This window comes from Coturnix japonica, chromosome 1 (genome assembly GCF_001577835.2).
Source record: "Coturnix japonica isolate 7356 chromosome 1, Coturnix japonica 2.1, whole genome shotgun sequence".
Taxonomy (NCBI): domain Eukaryota; kingdom Metazoa; phylum Chordata; class Aves; order Galliformes; family Phasianidae; genus Coturnix; species Coturnix japonica.
The window spans coordinates 117,719,904-117,742,544 of record NC_029516.1 but is presented as its reverse complement, the minus strand read 5'-3'; the positions used below and the strand labels follow the sequence as shown (position 1 = coordinate 117,742,544).

Genomic DNA, 22,641 nt, shown 5'->3' with positions numbered 1-22,641 from the left:
AGATCCTCCTGCACTGGGTTCTCAAGAAGGGAGCAGCGGGACATTGTTATAAACAATATCAAAGCCTGAAGAGAACTAAAGACAATACAGGTGACAGTGTGTGTGAGAAAATAATTTGCAACAAAATGTGAAAATATTTTTCAGTGAGTGTGAAAAGGCACTTCACACTTGTTGCTTCCTTCTAAGACAGCTCTTGAAATCTTGCCAGTTTTTAACACATGAACTCTAAAGGAACATATGATTTACAGAATTTTGATAAATATTGAAAGCTAGAGGGAATCTCAGGAAGACAGAGGGAAATGTAACTTTGCTCTTCTAATTATTTTTCTAATGCTGATGTTAACACCAATTTTACCACAGGGAAAAGCACAACCAACCCAAACGCAGTGATGAAACACAAAAGATTTAACACAACTCAGAAAAAGTAAAAGACCACCACAAAGACCACCACCTGCTGTTGGCGTCTCCTTCTTGATCCAGTTTCTTCAGTCTGACTGACTTGTACTAAAATGTATTCTTGCATTTGCCCATCAGCTATACCTGCTGCAAATGGGCCTCCCATGTCTAACTTCAACAGAGCAGAGTCACGAAAATCTGTCAAATTCATAGCTGTCAATAAACTTGTTAAGGTGTAAAGTTCTAGTAAAAGTGAGTAGAAGATATTCCAATTAAAAATAAAATCAAGCCAAAGATGAGTCCATTTATATTGGGGAAAAAAAAAAAAAAAGTGGTTCACCTAAAATCTTAAAATACTTAAGGAACTATGAAAGGAAGAAAACAGATGTTTACCTCTTTACCAAGTAGCATAGTTTTGGCCTGGTTTCCTAAGGAAAAATAACTGAAGGTATCACAACAAATCCTTCTGTCCTTTCCTTGAAAATCTTGAGATCAGAGAGCCTGAGAAGCTCATTAAGTGCTTGTATAGAAGATAGCCCGCATCATTAACTGGGCCATTCAAACACACCTGAAATTGTACTGGGGGAAACACTGTGCAAGCTGTAACCATGTGGAAAATTAAATCAGAATCAATTCCCCATTTGTGATGTAGAATTTGTGTTTCTGGTCAAAATTTAATTCACAAATTTTCTAACATGAAGAAATACATAATCAAGCTCCTCTGAGAATTCTAATTGTCTCCTTCTCCTTCAGCTCTTTTTTCATCTTTTCTTTCTTTTTCTCTTGAGCACCCAGCATGAAATGTGGTCAAACTACATTCCTAGACTAATATAACTAGGAAATCAGCCAACCATGAGAGACAAACATATTGGACGCTTGGCTCAACTAGTCTCAGAACATCAAGGGCAGTTTAAACTCAGTATTGCTGGGAGTCCAGTTTTGGCATGGTTGAGAAAGAAGCATCCCTGTGGGCTTGCAGAAAAAGGAAAACTTAGTGAAAGAACAAGGGGGAATGGCTTTAAACTGAAAAAGGGGAGATTTAGATTAGATATTAGGAGGAAATTCTTTACTCAGAGGGCAGTGAGGTGCTGGCACAGCTGCCTAGAGAAGCCAAGGGTGTGCATCCCTGGAGGCACTCAAGGCCAGGTTTGATGGGACCCTGGGCAGCCTGAGCAGGTGGGGGGCAGGCAGCCCTGCCCATAGCAGGGGTTGGGACTGGGTGGGCTTTAAGTTCTGTTCCAAACCAAACTATTCTCTGATTCTATCATCTAGTGGCAGGTGGAGAGCCAGTACTTTGCAAAGTAATATAAATAACTCCCTGTTTATCTTGGCAAGCCATCACCATCATCATTTGCACATTTTTCATTAAGAATGAACATATATGAACAAGCACAAGCATCTATTTGCTTAAAGAAATTTCACAGGAAACCATAAAAAATTAACTCCAGAAGTAACAAATCAGGAGACCAACTCTAGTTATGACATGGCATCATAGGTTTTTTTGTGTCTTAACATATAATATTACTCTCCACTGTGACTATACGCATATCTCTAACTTGAGACATTAATTATACCTTCTATGAGGGCTGCTGACCTAAAGTTTTAACCCAATGATTTGGGAAACTTTTTGACAGTCTGCATTTTATCAGAAATGTAGAAAGTAATTTATGTCTCAAAAAGCTTCACGTGAATACATTTATGGATGCTCCCTATTAAGAAATACTTTTAAAATAAATCTTATAACTACTCAGATGTCACATTTAGAAGCTATCATAAAGGGCATGTAAAATTAAATGGGGAAAAAAATGAAACCTTATTTTCAAGAAGAGTGGTTCTTCTAAATAGTGGCATACTTAAGAATCTTTTTCTGTTCCCATCAGAACATTTATAAAACCACCAGAAAGATTCCTATCATAAAAAAGATTCTCCTTTGATTTCAGGTGGAACTGAACATCATTCTCTGGTCTGCTGAAGTTCCAGCAGTTATCTTTCTCCAAACTCTATTTAGCAACTGTCATAATTCCATTGTTATACGGCAGCAGATCACAGCCCTTATGAAAGATCGACTCAGGCTAAATTAGGAGAAAACTTCACCTACACATAGATTAACTAAAACGTGGTTTTTTTACCAGCCTGTTTTCCCAGTCTGCTGCTCAGCATACTTCTGTTCTCTCTTACCTTGGCTTTATATTTCCCTTAAATACACCAGAATGTGGTCTCTTTTTCCATTTTGACCATTCAGGTATCACTTCAACTTTTAGAAACTATCCTTTTATTTCTAATATTCTCTTTAACTCTGCAATTTTACCATGATACATGTTTTCTTTTTTCTCTTTTCCAAACATTTGTGAAACATAGATTCCAGTATGTGCCTTTAAAGTAAGAAATCTCCCTGACAAGATTTAAAGCTGGAGCTGTTATTTTTATTTTACCTTGGCTAAGCTGCCTCATTTTTATGTAGTTCCATTCTTGAAATTATACTACTGTTGTGAATTATCCTGTCAAGGGATTTGGGGTTGCACACGCTTTGTGCACCACCACACAGTGGCTTTCTGTAGTTACATCTGGCACCAGACTAAGTCCATCACTCAGCACTAAACCATGACCTGTATTTTCTGCTCCTAGGAGGTATTTCACAGGACAAGAGAGTGACCTCATACCATTTTACTTTTTTGTTGCTTACATAAACAACAAGATGGAATGGGATACAGTGGCTAAACATTTGTATTGTTATTCATGGACCAGCTTCTGTTTCTGTGCCACGAACATTTGTTTCTGAGTTGTTTGCTTTAATTTGTTTTAAACTGTTGAAATAGGGGAGATGGAATTCATTGTCTCATTTTACACCATCATTTTAGAAACACCAACTCTCTATGAACTATATAAATAGAGAGAGACTGGAATGACTAACTCAGGTAGCTGGGATGAGTCACACCCCAAGCACTGCATCTGTGCTTCCATCTTCCAGCAGTTTATGCACTGTGTACAGAACCATCTGAAAAGCCACGACTGACAGAGAATCTCTATTTGTATGCTGACTTTATGCTTTCTTTAACATCTGCCTACTGTAAAATGTACCTTGAGATTATTACATGTAAAGATCTTCTTTCACTGAGCTTCCACTGTGCATATATACTAATGATCCTGATTTATGACCAGGCTGCTCCTTCTGGTTTCTTAGTTTTTTCTCATTTTTAAAAGACTTCTTTTGTGTTTGTTTTTTTGTTTGTTTGTTTGTTTGCTTGTTTTTGTTGTTGTTGTTGTTATTGTTATTTTTTCCCTGGGCTTTAGAATCTATTTTTACATATTGTTCTTAACTTGGGTTAATTATACATCTCTCTGCAATTTTGTCTTTTGATCATCTCTTCAAATTACACAAAGTAGTTTGGCTAGGGAATGACTAGATCTCTCAAAGCTACCAAGGAGAGAGGTAAGCCAGGGAAAAAGACCACTATCTGGTCAATTTGACTCTGGCTTTTTAGGATGACCAAAGACCTGCTCAGTCATGACATCAGATGATGTATTGTCCCTAAGTTCTGTTTTGTGGTGATAGTACTCAGAGAGCAGGTGAGTAAGGAACTCTACAGCAGGTGCTATACAAATATAAATAACTTGCAAAATGTCAAGCCTCACTCCAAAGAATTAAAATGAGGAGGTATCAAACTCATAAAGGAAGCAATCAGATCAGGAGCGAAAGGATTTAAAATATATTTATTAAAAAATTGTAGAATTCTTGTCCAGACACAGAAAAAAGAAAGAAAAAAAAAAAAAATCCGCTCCCTTTTTATTATTAGGTTTTGGGTCCACAAGAAGTACATTCTGACAAGCAATATGAAAAATGAAAACAAACTTGCTGCATCTAAACTGCACTAACTTTCCGTCATGTATGGCAGTAACTGGCATAAGTACTGAGGTTCTTGAGAGGGAAGAAAACAAGACTCACTGAAACATCTGTCAGATACAGAGATGATGTGAGAACCACTGACCCAGATCTGCACTAGAAGAAGACTTACCTTTTCTTTTAAGCCAATATTTCTGCCACTGAAATGTAGGAATAGCAAAAAATGTATGTGGCAAGGAAAGAAAAGAAGGCACTCTACTAGAGAGACAAACACTTCTTTAAATTATAGTGAATGAATGTACAGTTTGCATGTGTAATTCCTCAAGAATACCCACAAATCCCCATTATTTCTGAATTTCATAAAGCCTTGTTCAACTCTAAAAGTTACTGCACATTCCTGTTCCAGATGTCTGTTCCCTGTAGCTTAAGAAATAATTAAAATTTTGCTTAGGTTAGGGCAGATATCTTTAGAAATGGAGCAAACAGGATCCATCAAGTATTTCAGAACATTCTTTAAGACTGTAAACTTCTGTGGTTAATGAATAAGTGCAATGAATAATTATTATTCTTCTTTTGATTAAACGGCTAATGGACTCTGGTTACTTGAAAGTTTGAATAGTTAAGGACATACAGAAAATAAATATGTTCATGTGTTAGAATAGGTACCTGACACAACCTAGGAAATGCTGCATTATTTCTGATTCCATATCTCTTCTATTTTCATAACCCGCTTTCCAGAAGCATATCACCCTATTAATTATTGATGCTTCCCATTTAACATAAGGTCTTTCAGCAAAAGGTCTGAAAATGCTACACAAATTTACACTAACAAGGGCATTGAATCTTGCTTCCTACAGAAAAGCATCCTTCAAGTTCACCTTATTATAAACTTATTTCTGTCAGGTACTAAAGAGTTGATTGTTCAGATTTAAAAGCAAATAAATCCTATGTCTTGTCAAAAAGGAACATTACCACTACTTTGAAAAAATCATACTAAATCCACTTAATTTGGGTCTTGTGCCAATAGGGAAATTAGTGTTAAAAAACATCTTACGTATTTAGAAAGCTTTTACTAATCACAGGAGGAAAGCTTCATTTTTCAGAAACTACAGCCAGCACAGTTCAGTGCTATGTGTCTACTTTGAATCCATGGGGATAGATAAAGCAAAGGGAGATGCACATGAGATACTAAAAAATACACAGAAGTTAGTGGAAAAAAATCAACTAGAGTAAATTCAAGCAATAAACAAAGGTATAGAAACATCAAACAGGAGCTAGAGAAAATGGAAAAGTCCTAAAGAGACACTGTATTAGAAGTGGCAGCCAGAGACAGAAAGTCACAGCTCCAAGCAAGTCTGATATCTCATGTGCACAACAGAAAAAAAAAAAAAATAACACAAATATCCAAGTGACACCAGAATGATTAAGTCCAGTGGGAATGACTCCGTCTGGTTTAAAAAATATATTTCCACCCTTGGTTTATTATTTTTCAGATTTTTGTAGTGTATGCAGATATATTCATAAGAGTGTGTATACTCAATACACAATTCAAGTACACAAGCTTTTCTGGAAAAGCATTGAAATGAGATGGATGAAGTATTTTTAAAAAACATAAATAAAATGAGTAAATGATACTCAGTACCTATTCAGCACATTTCAACTGCTCTTGAGACACGAGCAAGAAGGAAAGAGCATTCATTAGCATAATTTAGTATCGCATGAGGTAAGACACATCTTTTCCACACAAAGCTGTCTCATGCACAACCTCTACAGGCTTGGTGACAAGGACTATCACAACACACCTGTCTGCCTACCATGAAATTCTCATAGACATTCAGAGTAGATCTTAATGTCCACTGAGAATACTGCCATCTGTCAGCCAGTATGAATCACATCTTCAACATTACTGAGTGAATGGTTAGCGCTATCCAAGCCAAGTTCTTCATCGTGTAAGAAAGCAACACAAACATGTGAGCTTATGTCTGCATAAGCAAAGATCAGTAGCAACAGTGAGATGACATTCAGAATTGTTCACACTTTTTCCAAATCTCATTTAGAAACAAATTTCTCTCCTTGACCCTTCTGCCTGAATTATCCTGTCACCCTGAAAATGAAGCAGGACTTTTCTGGATGGCTTATTTATTATTTATTTGTTCCCAGCTCAGTGAGTAGAAAGGCAAGGACAGAACATCTAGCTTTCAACATGCATGACACAAAGAAGCTTCAGCTCCAGGCTTGCCAGATAAAGAAAGAGAATGCTATATTCTGTCTGACAGATATTTGGTTAAAGCATCTTGATATTACATGTAAAACATGAAATAAACAAATACATGATTATACTTATATCCCAACAGCACTCCCTGAAACAAGAAAAAAAAAAAAGAATAACCAGTTGCAGAATCAGTGCTCACAGTGCAGTAGCTGTAATTCCAATGCAAAATCTGTGTAAAGAAATCCAGTCCTCAAGTTATGCTACGACAGTTGACTAAAGCTTGAACTCAAAGACTTAACGCCAATACACCCTGATTCAGCAGACTGAGCTGAATTACAGTCTTGGTGCTTTTCTAAACCACACATAAATGGAGAATTTCAACAAAAGCTTCAAAGAGACATAAAGTACCAACATGAACAAAATGCTGATGGGAGCTAACTGTTGAGGTTTCACTCATTCTACTAAATGTTTACTTGCTGTCTTCCAAAAAGCAATCTCTGCTTCTCACTATAAATTGCCCCCAAGCGCTAACCTCTTCTTCCTCATCTACCTACTAATAGCTGTGTAACATTGTGCTATTATTTGCAATAGTGAGGATGCTAAAAAATCTGTTTAAAATGGACTCTCCCTACTTAAAGCTTAAGTTCTTTAGTGAAGGAAGGATACAGAAGCTTTCCAGGGGTGAGACAGCCAACATCTGCCAGGACACACGTTGATCTGGATAAATGCCAAACAAAACCTAGGGGAAAAAAATATCTTAAGCTTATCTCAGAAACTTAAAGACTTTCAAACAATACATTAAATCTTAAGATTGCTTTCAGAATTTTCAGGCAAGTCTCCCCCAGAGCTGAAAAGCAGCCCAGGCACACATGACAAGGACAAGTAACTTTCCCCTCAGTGAACTTAATACCAAAGTCACATTTTCAATATATTATATATTGATAGATACATATAGATACATATAGATATCAATATATTGATATATAGGGATATTGAGATATAGAGATATAGATATAGATATAGATATAGATATAGATATAGATATAGATATAGATATAGATATAGATATAGATATAGATATAGATGATATAGATATCCCAGTGTTTCTTCAAAAATGATGATGAAGTTATACAGTTAGAGAGATATGATGAAGAGCAAGAGCAGCTCTAGTGGGAAGGGCAGGAGAGAAAAGTGCACTGTGAAAGACAGGACAGGAAAACAAAAAGCTTGCCTGGAGTCTTCAGCAAGAGAAGCCAAGGAAAGAATAATTCTCAGAGAAAGACAAGTCAACAAAGGAAGAAAAAGGATCATAGCATGTTGAAAGAGAATGAAGTATGCAACAAAATGGGAATTGGCAATTCGGTTTTGAAACAGAATGGGAGATATTTTTCAAAGACATCTTGGGTCTATCATCCTTCTTGAAATCACAGCTCTTCACCTGTCTTTTTTTCTAGAGTTTCCTTTCAATCCTCATTTTGGGGAATTCCTGCCTACTCTCAGTTAGTGTAAATACTCGCTAGTGGGAACTGCTTCCAGCTGCCTTATTTCAACAACCTCACAGGAAGCAGACCTCCTCAAAAAAATGTTAGCATCTTTCACAAGAGAACTGCTGTTCAAAAGGCTGTACACAAGGAGATTTACACTTTGCCAAGGGGGCAACCATACCAACATTTCCCAGGTTTTAAGCAGTATTTTAAGAGCCATCCTAAATGCAAGACTGAGAACACACAAATTTGAGTTTCAGCTCTCTCTTCAAACTGAATTGCCTGCCATTTTTCAGGCTGGAGGGCAATGAACTGAGAAGCTGTGCGGTTAGGCATGAGGACCAGAATAGTATTTCTAGTTTTTACCACCTTGTTCCCACCCATGAGACATTATTTTATCACGTAAAAGCAAATATCATTTTCAACTAATTGTAAGAAGTATAATAGAAGAAGGAGGAAGAGGTAGCAAATTCAATACTTACAGAGCAGACAACTACAAAGATAAAAAGGACTGAAATTTTCAGGAATTTTAGACAGCATCTGAAATGCAAGAAACATGTATTTACTACACAGTTGTTTTAAAACAAATCTTTTCTATATTTTTGATAGTTCTGCCACATCAGATGTTGAGAACTTAAGAAAGTTAAAATACCATGTCAGAGCACAGACATCACAATACACCACCCCTTGGGATTTAAAGGTGCATAGTCCTTTGTAGGAAGGTAGAACATAGGAAGACGGCACAGCTGAGTGGAGAGGACAAACTGCAGCATGGGCGGGGGGGTACTTTCATGAATGAATTTCTTGTCAGTGTTCTAGTAGGCATCCAAAAGTTCATTTTGAAGAAAAGAACAGTCTTTAAGGATCTCCTGGTCTTGAGACTGTCTTTTCAAATCAAGCATACTTTGTGAGCGACTCTAGATGAATTTTCTAGCAAATCTAGATTCTTTTTGCATAGCATGTCTGTGCCAGGAAATGGCCAGTTCTGGAAATAAAATGCCATCAAATCTTCCAGACTGCAAGAGATTACTGTTGAGTGACCTAAGCAAAACAATTCTAAACTCAATTCAAACGTTGAAACTTTATGTTTTCAAGTAAGAAATCTTAAAACTAATCATTTTTAATCACTGTATTGTTTTGTTGGTTTTTTTTAATATTACCATAAAATGTAATTATTTAATTATTTTCTTGTTGCCCATCAAAATGTTGCAAAGATGTCTTAATTTACAGAACTCTTTTTGCTTATGGGCCTTTCTCACACCTCTTCCCTAATTGAAGACATTGATGTTTTCACCCCATTTTTTTTCTAAAAGTAAACATTCAAACATTGCTTTTCTGAGAGAAAGACAAATGCAAAGTTTGATTTAAGCCTGATGACAAGCAAGAAAAAAATATTTCACGTTACTGGGATAATTAGTTGAGAAAAAAAAAAAAGCAATGCAGTAAATAACTCAATGGACAGATGCTTTAGAACAAAATATTAAAGTGAAGTAATCTGAAGAAATAACTTTTAATCACAGTGGAAGTAAGTCCCTAAATCAAGTTCACTGTCAAAAAAACAACATCCCATCCTCACTAGACTTCTCCAAAAAAAGGCAGGAAAAAAAATACATTAGCTGATGAAAATATGATGCCACAGTCAAACTTCTATGAAGAGGCTACAACGTGCTAGGAGATGCGAGCGGTAGCAATTATCTGCAAACTTTGCATTGGGATAAACATCTAGAGAAGTTGAAGGAAGAAAAACAGTCAGTGAGGTAGCCTCTAGAAGCACCAGATATCCTTTCTTAAACTGGAAAACAAGTGGGAGAGAGGATAATAAAGTTTTGAAAAGAGAGGAATGACAACAAAAGCCATTATCAGCACCCCACAGCTGATAACTTCTTTCATTATTGTATGATTTATGGAAAACAGTGCCATCTTAGTCATGCATCATCTATCTTACCTGTCTACTCTCCCGATCTTCACATCACAGTTGTTTCAGTATTTTTGAGAGCTTGTTATGTTATGAATTACTAAATCCCAGTTCACACTGGTTTAGTTTTAATAAGTTTGATATTTCCTGTTTGCACTTCAAGTATTTCAAGTAATAATTCAATATTTCAAGTAATGTTTCAAGTAATAATAATTCAAATTACTATTGAAATAAAAGAAACAGCAATAACTCATTTTTAACACAAAGGAGAAAACAAGAAGCATTAATTAAGACTTTATAAATTCATAACCACTTGTCTGCAAATAGCAGAAACTCATCTCAAGGAGCTGACAAGATGTGATAAAAAAAGCTTTTGGAAGTGGTTATTTTATTAAACATAGATTTTAAAAGCCTCTTTTCCTCCCTTCTGTTTGTTTTCATGGCATTTTGTATTAAGGAAGCAGCACTTATAACATCTTACATTTTAGAAGTGATGAGTCTTTGACTCGTCTGTGTTTTGCAATCTGTCTTTTTCTGCTGTGCTAATGTGGCACGGTGATGCAAGTACTAACTGTGTGCCAGACTCTCTATTGATATATGCCGCCAGCACAATCCTGTTTGACTTCAGTTGAAAATGCATGAAATATAAATCTGTGAAGGATTTAACTCCCTGTTCTAATCCAAATGAATTTTAGTCTGACCTGCATGTCAGGCAGTTTAGCTCCATTTATTATCTCTGTGGAGTTATGCTGATTTACATCATCTAAGGAGCTGGCCCCGGATGTACAACCAGCACTACAGCAATGAAAACATTTCACAGGAAGTTCTGCCAGAGAAATGCACTACCCCCATAAACATATGCTATACTGGAAACAATTGATTTTACTCTCCTGCTCAATGCTTTTGTTCCATCAAATACTAGGGAAAGCTACAGAGAGCATGAAGAAAGACATCTGCCAAACTTCTTCGCATCTGCTCATATTGCACTAATTGCAGCCATTGAATTCTCCTGCTCCGTTTGTTCAGTAGCGTAAAGGAGTGTAGCACTCCACACAATACCATATGCACAATGAAAGAAGGAAAACAATTGTGAAATGATGAGCTAAGAAAACATACAGATTGGGAAAAGAGTCATAGATTTCTTGTCAGAAAAGGCTCCATGGATCAACATGTAGATAGAGGTATGAAGTGCTTGGGCTCCATGCAAACTGCAGAGTTATTAGCAATCCAAACCAGAACAGGAAGAAATGTTGAAAATCTAGAAGTGGCAGAGAGATTTTGTACCTGAGACTAAAGGCTTTTCTAGCTACAATTCAGGGGAAAATATCCTGAGAACATTTGAATTTAAGCTTTTATTATATTTATATTTTTCAATACGTTAAAAGACTTCAACTTCATCCCTGCCTAAATGAGGTAAAATACTACTTTGAGATAAAGAGTGAAATATATTAACACACTTAAAGACAGAAAAGTTCTTGGTTATATTTTGCATTGCATATTCATGAAAAGCTACTATCATGACTCCAGAAACATTGTTAGGTAAGTAGAAGACTATATATCTCTCTATATAGAGAGAGATAAACATTTCAAATAAAGATTTCTTCAAAGAAACCGAAAACTGAAAAACAAAACTGTGGAAAAGCCAAGAGGCTTTTAAAATATTGAAAGCAATAGAAATATTATTTAAATTCAGATTTAAAGTAGGTTTCTTGATTAATGATTCTAAGAGCAAAGCACTATTGATTATTGGGTAGAGGCTGTAATCACTTTCATCAGGGTTTATTTATAAGCTATCAATGGTATACCCTAAATATGGAGCATTACATTATTCATTTGCAGATAATATATCATTTTTTAGCCATCTAAACTTTAAAACTGCTGAAACTTGAAAAAGTAAATAAAATAATGTTTGATTCAGACCTCATCTTTGATAAATTGAACTTGACATGAAGGTTGTCCAAGATTTCATATTTCTCAGACGAAGCAGACCTAGACAAACTGGTCATTTCACTTCCCAGATGAAATCTCTGTTCAAATTCTGCAGAGCTGTTGTCCCATGAATCATCATCTGTGGTAAAATCTGGATTATGAAGAGCCATGCATGGCAACCTGTCACATATTTTCAGTAAAGGGAAAATAAAACAGTAGTTTATTTCAACAGATATGAGATGCAACTGACCTTACATATGCTTAGCTTCTCTGTAATGCATTTTAATGGAAAATATCATATAAATACATTTATTCAGTACAGACTGATCTCCCCTCAATGGCACACCTGGACAGACAGAGAAGAAAAAGTCTTGTGATGTTTAGGTGCTCCTGGACAAACAGCATTTTGAAGCACCAGACATGCCTCTGAATTTGATGTGCAATCCACAAGAATCCATGTTAGAGCTCTACTATATCTTGCAATGAACCTAATGAAACCCAATATAAAGAAAATGAGAGCAACCTGCAGTTGCTTTTCCCAAGGTCTCTCTAATCAACCTGACCTGCGACCTTACATCATTCCCCAACTCATTTATAGCCCCTTCTTTCCTCTCAAACTACTTCAGAGTAATTCTCTGCTCACAACTGCTGACATCCACTTTATTTCCCATTAGGTTTAGTGTCAGGATGTAAGAAAGAACCATGCACAATTAAATAGAAGAGATCTCAGGAAAAAAGTATTTTGAGTAAAATGAAAGTAACTCACCCATTTTCCTCAGAGGAAACCTTCAGCAGTGGTGTCTTCTCTGTAAAGCAAGTGGTTCTTGACCTTGAGCTGAATAATTTGGAAAAATTGAAGTGGTATCTTTGGAGTGAAGAAAAAAAAGAAATGTAAGTCTGTAATACAATGATTCACAATGGTTCTACAGAATGATTTCCTACAAGTACATCTAACAAGTTAAATGTTATTTAGGAATGGTGTTTTCTTAGCTTGAGTTTTTCACAAAGTTTGAACTAGTCGTGGTAGTTACTCCCTTGTAGTCATGGTTGACTGCATGAGTGAAATGTACCTCATTCTAAAAGTGATGTCAAAAATGGTCATCAAAATTCTCTCCAAATGCCAGATGAACAATAGACAAATAATTCACATTTAGATGTGTACATTTTATAACCCTAACTTCACAGTGGAACATTAAAATTAAAATATATTCCAATCCAAGCCATTCTATGATTCTGTATAACTTTGTGTATGCATACTACATAAAAATGTAAAATAAAGGTTAATTTATGCCATTTGGAACATGGACCAGAGAAACATACAATCAGTGAATATACAAATCTCATTACTCCTAGAGAGGCCTATATGCAATGGTCACAAGAGCTGCAAGGAAACATAAAATGTGTTTTGCTATTGCTGGACTGTGACCAATCCAAAATAGGGCTACAGAAATTATCAAGGTACTGAAGCATCTTTCCTATTACAGAAGGCTAAGAGAGTTGGGACTGTTTAGCCTGGAGGAGAGGAAGCTCAGGAAAGATCTCATCAATGTCTATAAATACATGACAGGAAGGTGCAAGGAGGCCAAGCACTTCTATGTGGTGACCAGGGCCAGGACAAGAGGCACTGGGCATGTACTGGGACACAGGAGGATCCCCCTGAACACCAGAAGCACTTCTGTGCTGTGCAGGTGACAGAGCAGCAGCACAGGCTGCCCAGAGGCTGTGGGGTCTCCTCCTTGGGGATCTCCAGAAGCTGCCTGGACATGGCTCTGGGCACCTTATGCTGGGTGGCCCTGCTGGAGTAGAGGCTGGACAAAATGGACGCAGAGGGCCCTGCTGGGCTCAGCCATTCTGTGATCCCATTAATAAAGCAGCTTGCTTGCATAACTGCGTTACCAGTTCAGAAGTCATGCTAGGTGTGTAGAAGATCACCATGGTTATTTTAGCCAGCAGTGACCACAGCCCTGATTCAAACTCTGCTTCAGGTACTGTATTTGCAGCCTCAATGAAAGAGAATGCAGTGTTAGAGAGAGAGTGAACTATCCAGTACCTCGGGTGAAATGCAAAACAGATTAGAATTCAGGTGCTACATTGCACTGACACTTCATCTGTGAAGAGATGATTGCATATGCCGAAGTTATTGAAGTGCTTCCTTTTTTAAGTAGGAGAGCATCATTCACACAAAACATCTAAGGGGACAAACTCTGATATTTTAAAGCAAGTGCTGTTCTAGTCTTATCATAGCCTTAGATGTGAAAGATTACCTGAGCTTTCACAGAATAAAGTCCATAAAGATAGTAAAAACACTATCAGGACTTCAAGCATGAGTTCACTGAGTATTGCCTAAATGTTTCTGGCTCATCCTGTCAATCCACTTCATTTGAAATCTGCATCCAAAGGTGGTACATTTAATAAAAATTCTGATGATGGGCCTTGAACTTGCACATTGAGAAATTTAACTGATGCAAAGACTGATTAACTGATTCTGCTGCTAACACACACACAAAATAATAACAATAATGGTTCCAAGAAGTATAAATTATATACTGTTCTGATCTACCCTTGCATTATTCATATCAATAAACATTCCAAGCTTATTTTTCTTCCTTTCCTCCTAGAATGTGTGCATAAGTATAAGTATAATACTTCCATAAGTATTTCCATCACTTGCTTCATTGTTGGAGGGTGATACCAACACTGCTTTGTGTTATCTGTGTATATGCATATAAACATACATATATGCATACATAAGACAAACCTTATCCTCAAGAGACAGTGAGGGCCAAGGACAGTGTTCTGCCACTACAAACCCACTATATCCACTGCAGTGTTGAGGTATGTTAGGGCTGCAGGGCAGAGGCCTTTCATGCACAGATTCCCACATGGGTGAAAAGGAAAGCAGGAGGTAAAAGAGCAGATTGTGCTGTCCCTTTGTACACAGTTGCTTGGTAGTCACATATAAGTTTGGAAAAAATAGTTCTGAAACTGCTTTTAACCCAGTGGATTTCCACTGCTGAGATGAAGTGCTGATAGCAGAATGACTGGAGTTGCACTGAGACTGGCAATTTCAGAAATGGCAGTTTGTTTAGACAGAACTGAGTGAACATACTTTCAGTTTCAAGAGAGACACATGAGAGGTGATATATTCTGCTCCTGAATGGCAAAACAATTACAACAGTGGCAACCAGGAGACAACCAAGGCTTGGTGGAAGATAGTTTAAACAATCTGAAGTGAATCTTAGAATCGTTAGAATCTTAGAATTGGAAAAGACCCCCAAGATCACCTATTCCAACTGTCCACCCACCATCAATATTGCCCATTAAACCATATCCTTAAGTACTACATCTACCCTTTCCTTAAGCACCTGCAGGGTCGGTGATGCTAGCTCCCTGGACAGCTTGATCGCTCATTGCTCTTTCTGAGAATAAATTCTTCCTAATTCACAATCTGAAGAATTCTACATCCATTATTCCCACTGAATAGTGCATCCTTTGCAATTAATTCTCAAATGAGACTATAGATCTTCACAGGCTGACAAGAACAGCCAGTACAGTAAAACTTGGACAGGACAACATCAATTTGCAGAAAGTAAAAACACATGGACAAGAATAAGCAGCAGGAAACAGCCAGGCTTGACAAAACAAAAATAATTGGAGGAAAAGGAGGAGGGCTTGAAGACCCCCATGATTTGATCACTCTAATTAGAGTATGAGAGTAATATAAACACTAAAGCTAATTAGTTATAAAAGTTGAAAAAAACATCAGGCAAGAGTAGCACAGAGTACAACAGAGAGAGTCATCCCTGAATGGAAAGCTTAATGTGAGCGCCCCTGTGTATCTCCCACACTTCCATGAAGACACTGTGGCAGGATTTGGTCATCAGCTTCAAATCTTTTGCAAACAAAACCTGGGAATTCTCAAAGACCCTTTACTATTACAGAAACAAATCTGCAGTGCATAAAAAGCTATCAGCATCATTCCCAGGGCTTCTCAGTCCTGCAAGCAGCTTTCAGTCATGACTTCTGAATTTATACTACATGCAAGTGAGGAGATGGTAAGCAGGATACTGCTTTTTATTTCATGATTCAGAGTCAGCAGTCATTAGTATTTTAAACATTGCATGAAAAGTCATGAAATAATTGAATTTTTCATGTCTTTTTATATGCACATACAGATAGATCTTCACAAAAAAATAAACATTCATTCCTCCCTTTCCTTCCAATGGGATGGGAGAAAGCGGGAAAAAAATAATTCTACAGAAACACTTTCATTCTTTTGAGTCACCATTCCATAAAATTGGAAAGCATTCAACCAACCAAAGTCTTGGAAAATTTATTTGACAAGGATTCTTTCAAGACTCATAAAGCACCACTCATACAGAAAGATACAGGTATAACTGATAGAAAAACAAGTCCTGTCCCCTCCCCCCAGCCCCCCAACCACAGATGTGGTCACATTCCTTCTCACATTTTTTCAGCTTGGCTTTCTTTTTTTAATTAAATGGTTTTTCTTTTTTTAATTAAATCTTTCAAACAGAATATTGTGTTCTTAACACAAGGTACTGCTGTGACAGCCTTGTATACAGATTTTGGGTCTATACACAGGAGCACGGGTTTGTTCTGTGTTTTCTGAACTTGTTACTTGCAGTGAAAGTCATACCACTGCTAATCTTTCAAGCAATTACATTTTTTTCTGTCTCCATAGTAACCCAGAAGAGAAATCAGCATCACAGGAGGGCTGTCCATAATACAGAAGATAGAGCAGGTTCCACCAAGTCATGAAAATGTCTGCAGATGAAGCTACAGCAGCTGAAAAAGGATCCCATTTACACATTACAAAATGTATGGGTCCAAATACAAACCAAACGCATTGCAAAAGCCCCCACAATCTGAGGATATGCCACTGCTCCCAGGCATGAGCAAAGCTCACAGTTTTTGGTGGCAATTTGTACTTCATTACAGCTTCTCATCAGAAATGTGACCAACCACCTACACTCGTTTGGGAAGTTTAAGGAGAAGCGGGTTCCCCCAACCTCCTAGACATGCAGAAAGACACAAGGGGATCAGAAGAGGAAAGGAAGGGAAGTGGGAGTCTTCAGCTGTTCCTACTGACGGGATTACAACTCTTCAGACATTATTCGGAATCAGCTTCATATAAGTGATACAAGCTCCAACGGCAACCCACTACCGTGTTTCATTAACTGTAGATTATTGCTTCCAGTGTCTGAAGTGGGCTCAGGGTGAAGTCCACACAGAGAATTCCATTCCTACCCTTGAGCACCAGACCTGCACCTTGACTATATGGACACTGACTTTTCAGTTTTTTCCTAACGTGATTATGCATGCCATTCTGAATGAAAGAAAATGGAAGAGTTTGTATTAGGAACTATTGTTTAGCAATAAGCAACCTTTTATTCCCAAATACACCAAAAGAAGCAAGCATCCTACAGGAGTCTTAGGAAGAAAAAGATCACATTCATCCTAGCTAGCTAGCAAAGACTTAAAATAATCACTAGGCTTTGCTGGAGCCTATTATTTAGCCTCATATTGAAAAGAATAATCATGCCAACACAATGCATTAAGTTTTCACACTCTATAATAAAAAGCATACATTTTAAACACTGGAAAATATGATGTCTCATCTGCCATATGCTAAGTTGTGCATGCAAGAGTCGGTAAAGGAGTTATTTCTGTGACAACAGAAAGCAAAAATTCTCACTTAATAATTCTGCAGAAAGGATTGGGTCAGAATTGAAGATGAACTGTGTCTGGAGCATAAGTATTGTCCAAGGACGTTAAGAGTTTGGAATGTAAGTTATTGAAATATTAACTGTATAAAACATTAAAAGAAGATTTACATCAGGAACAAAAGTGTTAGCATACTTCCCTGAGCTAGTAGTCACTAAAAGCTTTATAAGTGTGAAATTCACTGTTAAACAAAAGTTCAGGAGTACTATAAAGCCAAGAGAGTATTACAAAGTTAAGCCAAGTTTCCTACAGCAGGAGACCTGAATAAGAATATGAGAGACGATTAATCATGTAGGAGGCTGGTAACAACTGTAAGGCATTAATTTATCATTTCTGCATTGTTATAAGCTAAAGACTAATTTGAGAAGCACTGTCTTCTCTGATTAGAGAACATTAATCCTCACACCAAGTCATACGTACTGAACTAATTACTTTTATTATAACTGTAAACAAGCACATCATAGAAATAGATTTTTTTAATGAAAACAAAACAAAACAGAAACAAAAAAGAAAAAATACACAAAAGCAACCTCATACCAGCATTTGACCACATTTAAAACACATTCTGCTGAAAGATTTGGTAGTTGTTAATACCAAATGAAATCCACTTTTGGACAGTATTTATGTGGTACAAACTGTGCTGACCAAAACCATAGCACTCAGCTTCTAAACACTAACTGTGAACTAAACAGCTGTACACAAACATCCATCAACATCATTAGATACATATATATGTATGTCCACACATGGATGCAGCCCTTCATCGTGATTTGTCCTCAGTGGCAACACATCATGGGGGAACTGAGTACCCATCAAAGATGAGGTATGGTCAACTGAGACTCTAATTGTCAAGGGAAGGATCAAAGACTCCACAGCTTGCTTCTCTAAACAGGCTCCAGACATCTTCTGATGACTGTTTTATGTAGCTTCAACTAAATCAACAAGTAACCTCTCAACCCCTTAAAAGCATGCACCATTAAGATGTCATAGAAATTTAGCAATGAAAGCATTACTTAATGCAGACTCATTTTCTCTTTGAATTTCCTAATTTTCTATAAAACAGGACTGTACAGGTTTCCCCAGGAGACTGTGGCAGTGGCACTACCTGACAGAATGTCAATGCAAGGGGCACAGCCAGCTGACAGGTCTCACACAGAAGAATCTGCTATGCCAAGGCCCCAGGCATATAAACAACACACTTAAGAAACATGTAGTGAAATGTATTCTGAGCTAGACCCAGATATAAGTGGTTCCCCTGTAGAGGGCACAAGCAATGCACTGACTTCATGCCCTTCTGCTGGATCTTGGGAGATGGACATATCCCACAAGAGAATGCGACTGAGATTTCTTCTCCTTTATTTGTTCAATATTCAGCTATTTGAAGAATTAAGGCAATTTTAGTTCAGAAATAGCTTGGAAAACAGAATGTTTTTAATCCAATCAGGCCTTTTAGGGTGATTATACTTCCCTGTAAAATGAAATTTTCAGATACCTCTAGGACATGATAATACTTTTTCCTCAAGAATCTTTGCTGCCTCTGCTAAGGGAAATCTCCTTCAAGACTTCAGGATAGACTGACCAAGACCCTGAAGCTCCTCTGACTCTATGTAAGAATAGGACTAAGTTCTTATATTTTCCACTCCAGTGCCATGGTGCCACAATGACTGTCTGCCTTACCAGAGGGTAGTGGCGAAGCCAGCAGGGATGTGACCTCCCTAACCAAGTCCCACCCCACAGCAACAGGTCAGGAATCAGGAGTGAGTCTGGGACAGTGAGCAGGGCCTGCCCAGAGCTTCATGACCACCTAGCAAGGACACGGTGATGGGACAGATTCAAAAAGGTCACCCTTTAAAGGACTGAGGGGGTGTACTTCTCTATTTTCTGCTTCAGCAAAGAAAATTGGAAAGAGACAGCATGCAAAAACTGTGGATAGTCTGAAGAAAATACATTGCAGGAGCAGGTGCTGCCAAAACAGTTTAACTGTTAGCAACTGCCAGCAAGCTGCAAATTTGAAATAGGCAGCAGTAGCCAGGAATGGTAATGGTCCAAATTCCAAAAACCCAATTCCTTTACAGATTAAACAGATAACCTGTTAAGGGGTATTATTCTCAAGTATTGTGGGACATGCTGAAAAATGAATCCATTATGAGGAGGCAATTTATCAGCATCTCTTTAAGCATGACTGCGCTTGTAATACTTCAGCATATTCTGTAAGACTGGCTTTTAAATGCCAGCTTTTCTCTTTGGCAGTCACCACAGGATTTTAGCTTCACCAACCCTGATGCTAACAGAATTTATGGCAAGTAAAGAATGGGGGTGGAAGGGCATTGTTTTTCATAGTCCATGAGGTAAATCCAAGACTCTAGAAAGTTAAGGAACTGGTCCTAACTTTATGTTTTAACTTTCTATGTGACCAGAGCTTCTTAAAGATACCAATCTGGGGAACTGGGATGACAGAAACCTGAGTCAATATGATGTTGTACACTCAGAGGTCTAGAGAAAAGTATATTCAAGAATGAATATTCTCTGCAAGACTGGATTAATTTAAGGACAACACAAGAAAAGGGTATCAGAGGAAGACTACTGAGTACTCAAATTGAGGAACCACTTTCCTACGGAATGATGAAACAAAATTATTTTGATATAGTTTTAATTAATCCAAGCAATACATTGACAAACTGTCACATGTAATTGTAATTTTATCTTGCATACTTTAAATTTTGATTGATAGGTTATTCACCCCAGCTTTGGAGACTGAAAAGAGTAATTAGTAAGTTATATTTAAAGATGAAATTAAAAAGAAGCTATTATTCTTCTTTTATAAAACTTTTCTTTACAAATTACTGCTCCACATGTTTTATTTCAGGAATTTGGAGTAACAGTATTCATACCTGCAACCTTTAAAGGAAAAAAAAAAAGTAATTTGTCATGAAAAACAAAGTACTTTCATTGTTTAGAGTGGAGGAAAAAAAAAAAAGCAAAGAAAAAAGGGAAAATAAATTACTGATGTAGGAAAAAAAAAACCTCATTAACAACATGAAAGTATGTTTGGCTTCTTTTCCTGGAGAGCTCTAGAGAGAGGAAGAAACGCAAGCAGCACAACACCCTACAACTTGAAAAATTCAAGCTCTCCTCAAATAATGCTTTGTTTTTCATGTTGGATCTCAGCTATTGTAAGCTTGCCAGGAACTTTGTTTTGTCCTTTGGTGAATGTACAAGGGCAGCTCTGAAAGTAACACCTCCTGGTTTTATGATGTTGGCCCACAACATCAGAGGTGGATGTAGGCGGTCTGGGAGTAGAGGCTGAACCTTCCCACCAATATTCCATTATGTTTTGTTGTCATGCGACAGATGGCAGCAGAGAGGCAGTCTGATGCAATGGCATCTGATAAGAAAGAAAGGTGTGTCTCTGAATTTCTCCATGAAGAAAAAAAAATGGCACCCACTGACATCTGTTGATGCTTGCTGAAAATTAATGGGGACCAAACAGTGGATATGAACACAGTGAGACAGAAGGTGGTGAAACTCTAAAACAGTGGATCACCCCCACTTGTGCAGATTTTTTTACAAGCATGGCATGCAGGCTCTTGTTCATTAATGGCAAAAATGAGTAGCTATCAGTGTTATTGCACTCTTTGTAACTATTGCAGTTTTCATGGGAATAAATGGGATATGCTACTAACAGAGAGACATACATAAGATGAAACAAAGCAATTTCAAGAGCTTAGCTTCACATCTGGTCAATAATCATGTTCTCATAATGCCTTGCACCATAACTAGGACAACTAATTTGGACTTTACCTAGATTCTGATCTCTGATTCTGGATCCACAAAAAATGCTGACGTTCTCTCCACAGCTAGGACATGAGAGACAATATTCAGAGGAGGCAGAGAAAAAAAAAAAACAGCAGGAAAATCTGAAGATTAAAAACTAATTTGTAGGAGTGATATAATTATTATCTATCAAAAAACACTATTAAGTTGATTAGATAATGTGATTTTTTTTTCAGTGTAATTTAAGTCCTTCAATTATATTTCATCTTTTTATTATTTTGGTTACAGTGAAAGTATTAAAATTCCCATTTTAGACTGTGGCTAAGTGTAGAACAGCAAAGGTATTCACATAACTTTTGCCATCTCAAGGGCTTCTCTACAACAGCTGCAGTCGCTGTCAGGAGACAGAGCACTTCAAACCATTTTCCTCTCATCTCTCACGTTGTTTACACAAGGAACCTGTAGAAGTAACACTGAGTCTACTTACTAAACAATGCAAAAGCCTCACACAAACAACAGATGTATGACAGTGTCCTGATTTTCATGCTTCTTTTTAATGTACTTTTAATTTGCTCTCAGATTACAACTCTTTTTGTTACTTAAGATTTTTCACCAGAAAAGTTACTCTGTATTTACTAGGAACTTAAAGACCTATGAACAAGTCCTACCAAACATGATTTCCTCCTTCCTAACAAGTAATTTCTAAACAAGAGTAAATCTAAATCACTAGTCATTGTATCCATCTTCAAGTTGTAGCAAAGATGAATTTTATTTAAGAACCTGAAATCCTCAAGGAATAAATTAAAGAAGCCAGGCAGAAGAAAAAGGCTGCTGATAACAATGTACTTTTTGCTGGAGAATATTTTTTATTTTTATTTTTATATCTAGCTTTTTCACTAAGATGATGCTTTTTCCTGTAAGAATCCTTCACTAAAAGCACTGTGAAATGTTAACACACATGGTTTCCACACTTCAGGAAGTTTATTCTGCAGTACTGTGTCCTGTTTTGCTTCCATCCTTCTTTCTTCTGCCTTTAAAGGCTTGGTAGGAAACTTGGCCTCCAGTGTCATAAAGGAGCTATCTGATTTATGTGAACAAGGAACTTTAAAACATGGATTTTTGATCTAGTACCAATGGAAGACAACTTTGATACACAAGATTCAACAAACTCATTCAAGAAGTATGAGTGATGAATTCTAAAGAAATTCTGAGAATTTCCTTGTCTCACCTAAATTCCTTGAATTCCTTGAATCAACTGATTCATCATTCTCCACATAAGAGCATACTACTGTGCAATGAAAAACTAAACAACTACAAAAAAGTAGCCTTTCAGAATTCAGAA

At 37.1% G+C, this 22,641-nt stretch overlaps 1 protein-coding gene across 1 annotated transcript in view; it reads right to left on the bottom strand.

Annotated features, from left to right (window-relative positions):
* Nucleotides 1-22,641, bottom strand: part of OCA2 (OCA2 melanosomal transmembrane protein) — a 165,436-nt gene that overhangs the window by 109,109 nt on the left and 33,686 nt on the right. Inside the window, exons 3-7 of the mRNA XM_015851083.2 lie at nucleotides 12,544-12,642; nucleotides 11,769-11,957; nucleotides 8,416-8,473; nucleotides 7,116-7,188; nucleotides 452-609 (exon numbers count right to left, since the gene is read on the bottom strand). Of these exons, the coding sequence (XP_015706569.1) occupies nucleotides 452-609; nucleotides 7,116-7,188; nucleotides 8,416-8,473; nucleotides 11,769-11,957; nucleotides 12,544-12,642 (577 nt within the window). The remainder of the gene's footprint in view (nucleotides 1-451; nucleotides 610-7,115; nucleotides 7,189-8,415; nucleotides 8,474-11,768; nucleotides 11,958-12,543; nucleotides 12,643-22,641) is intronic.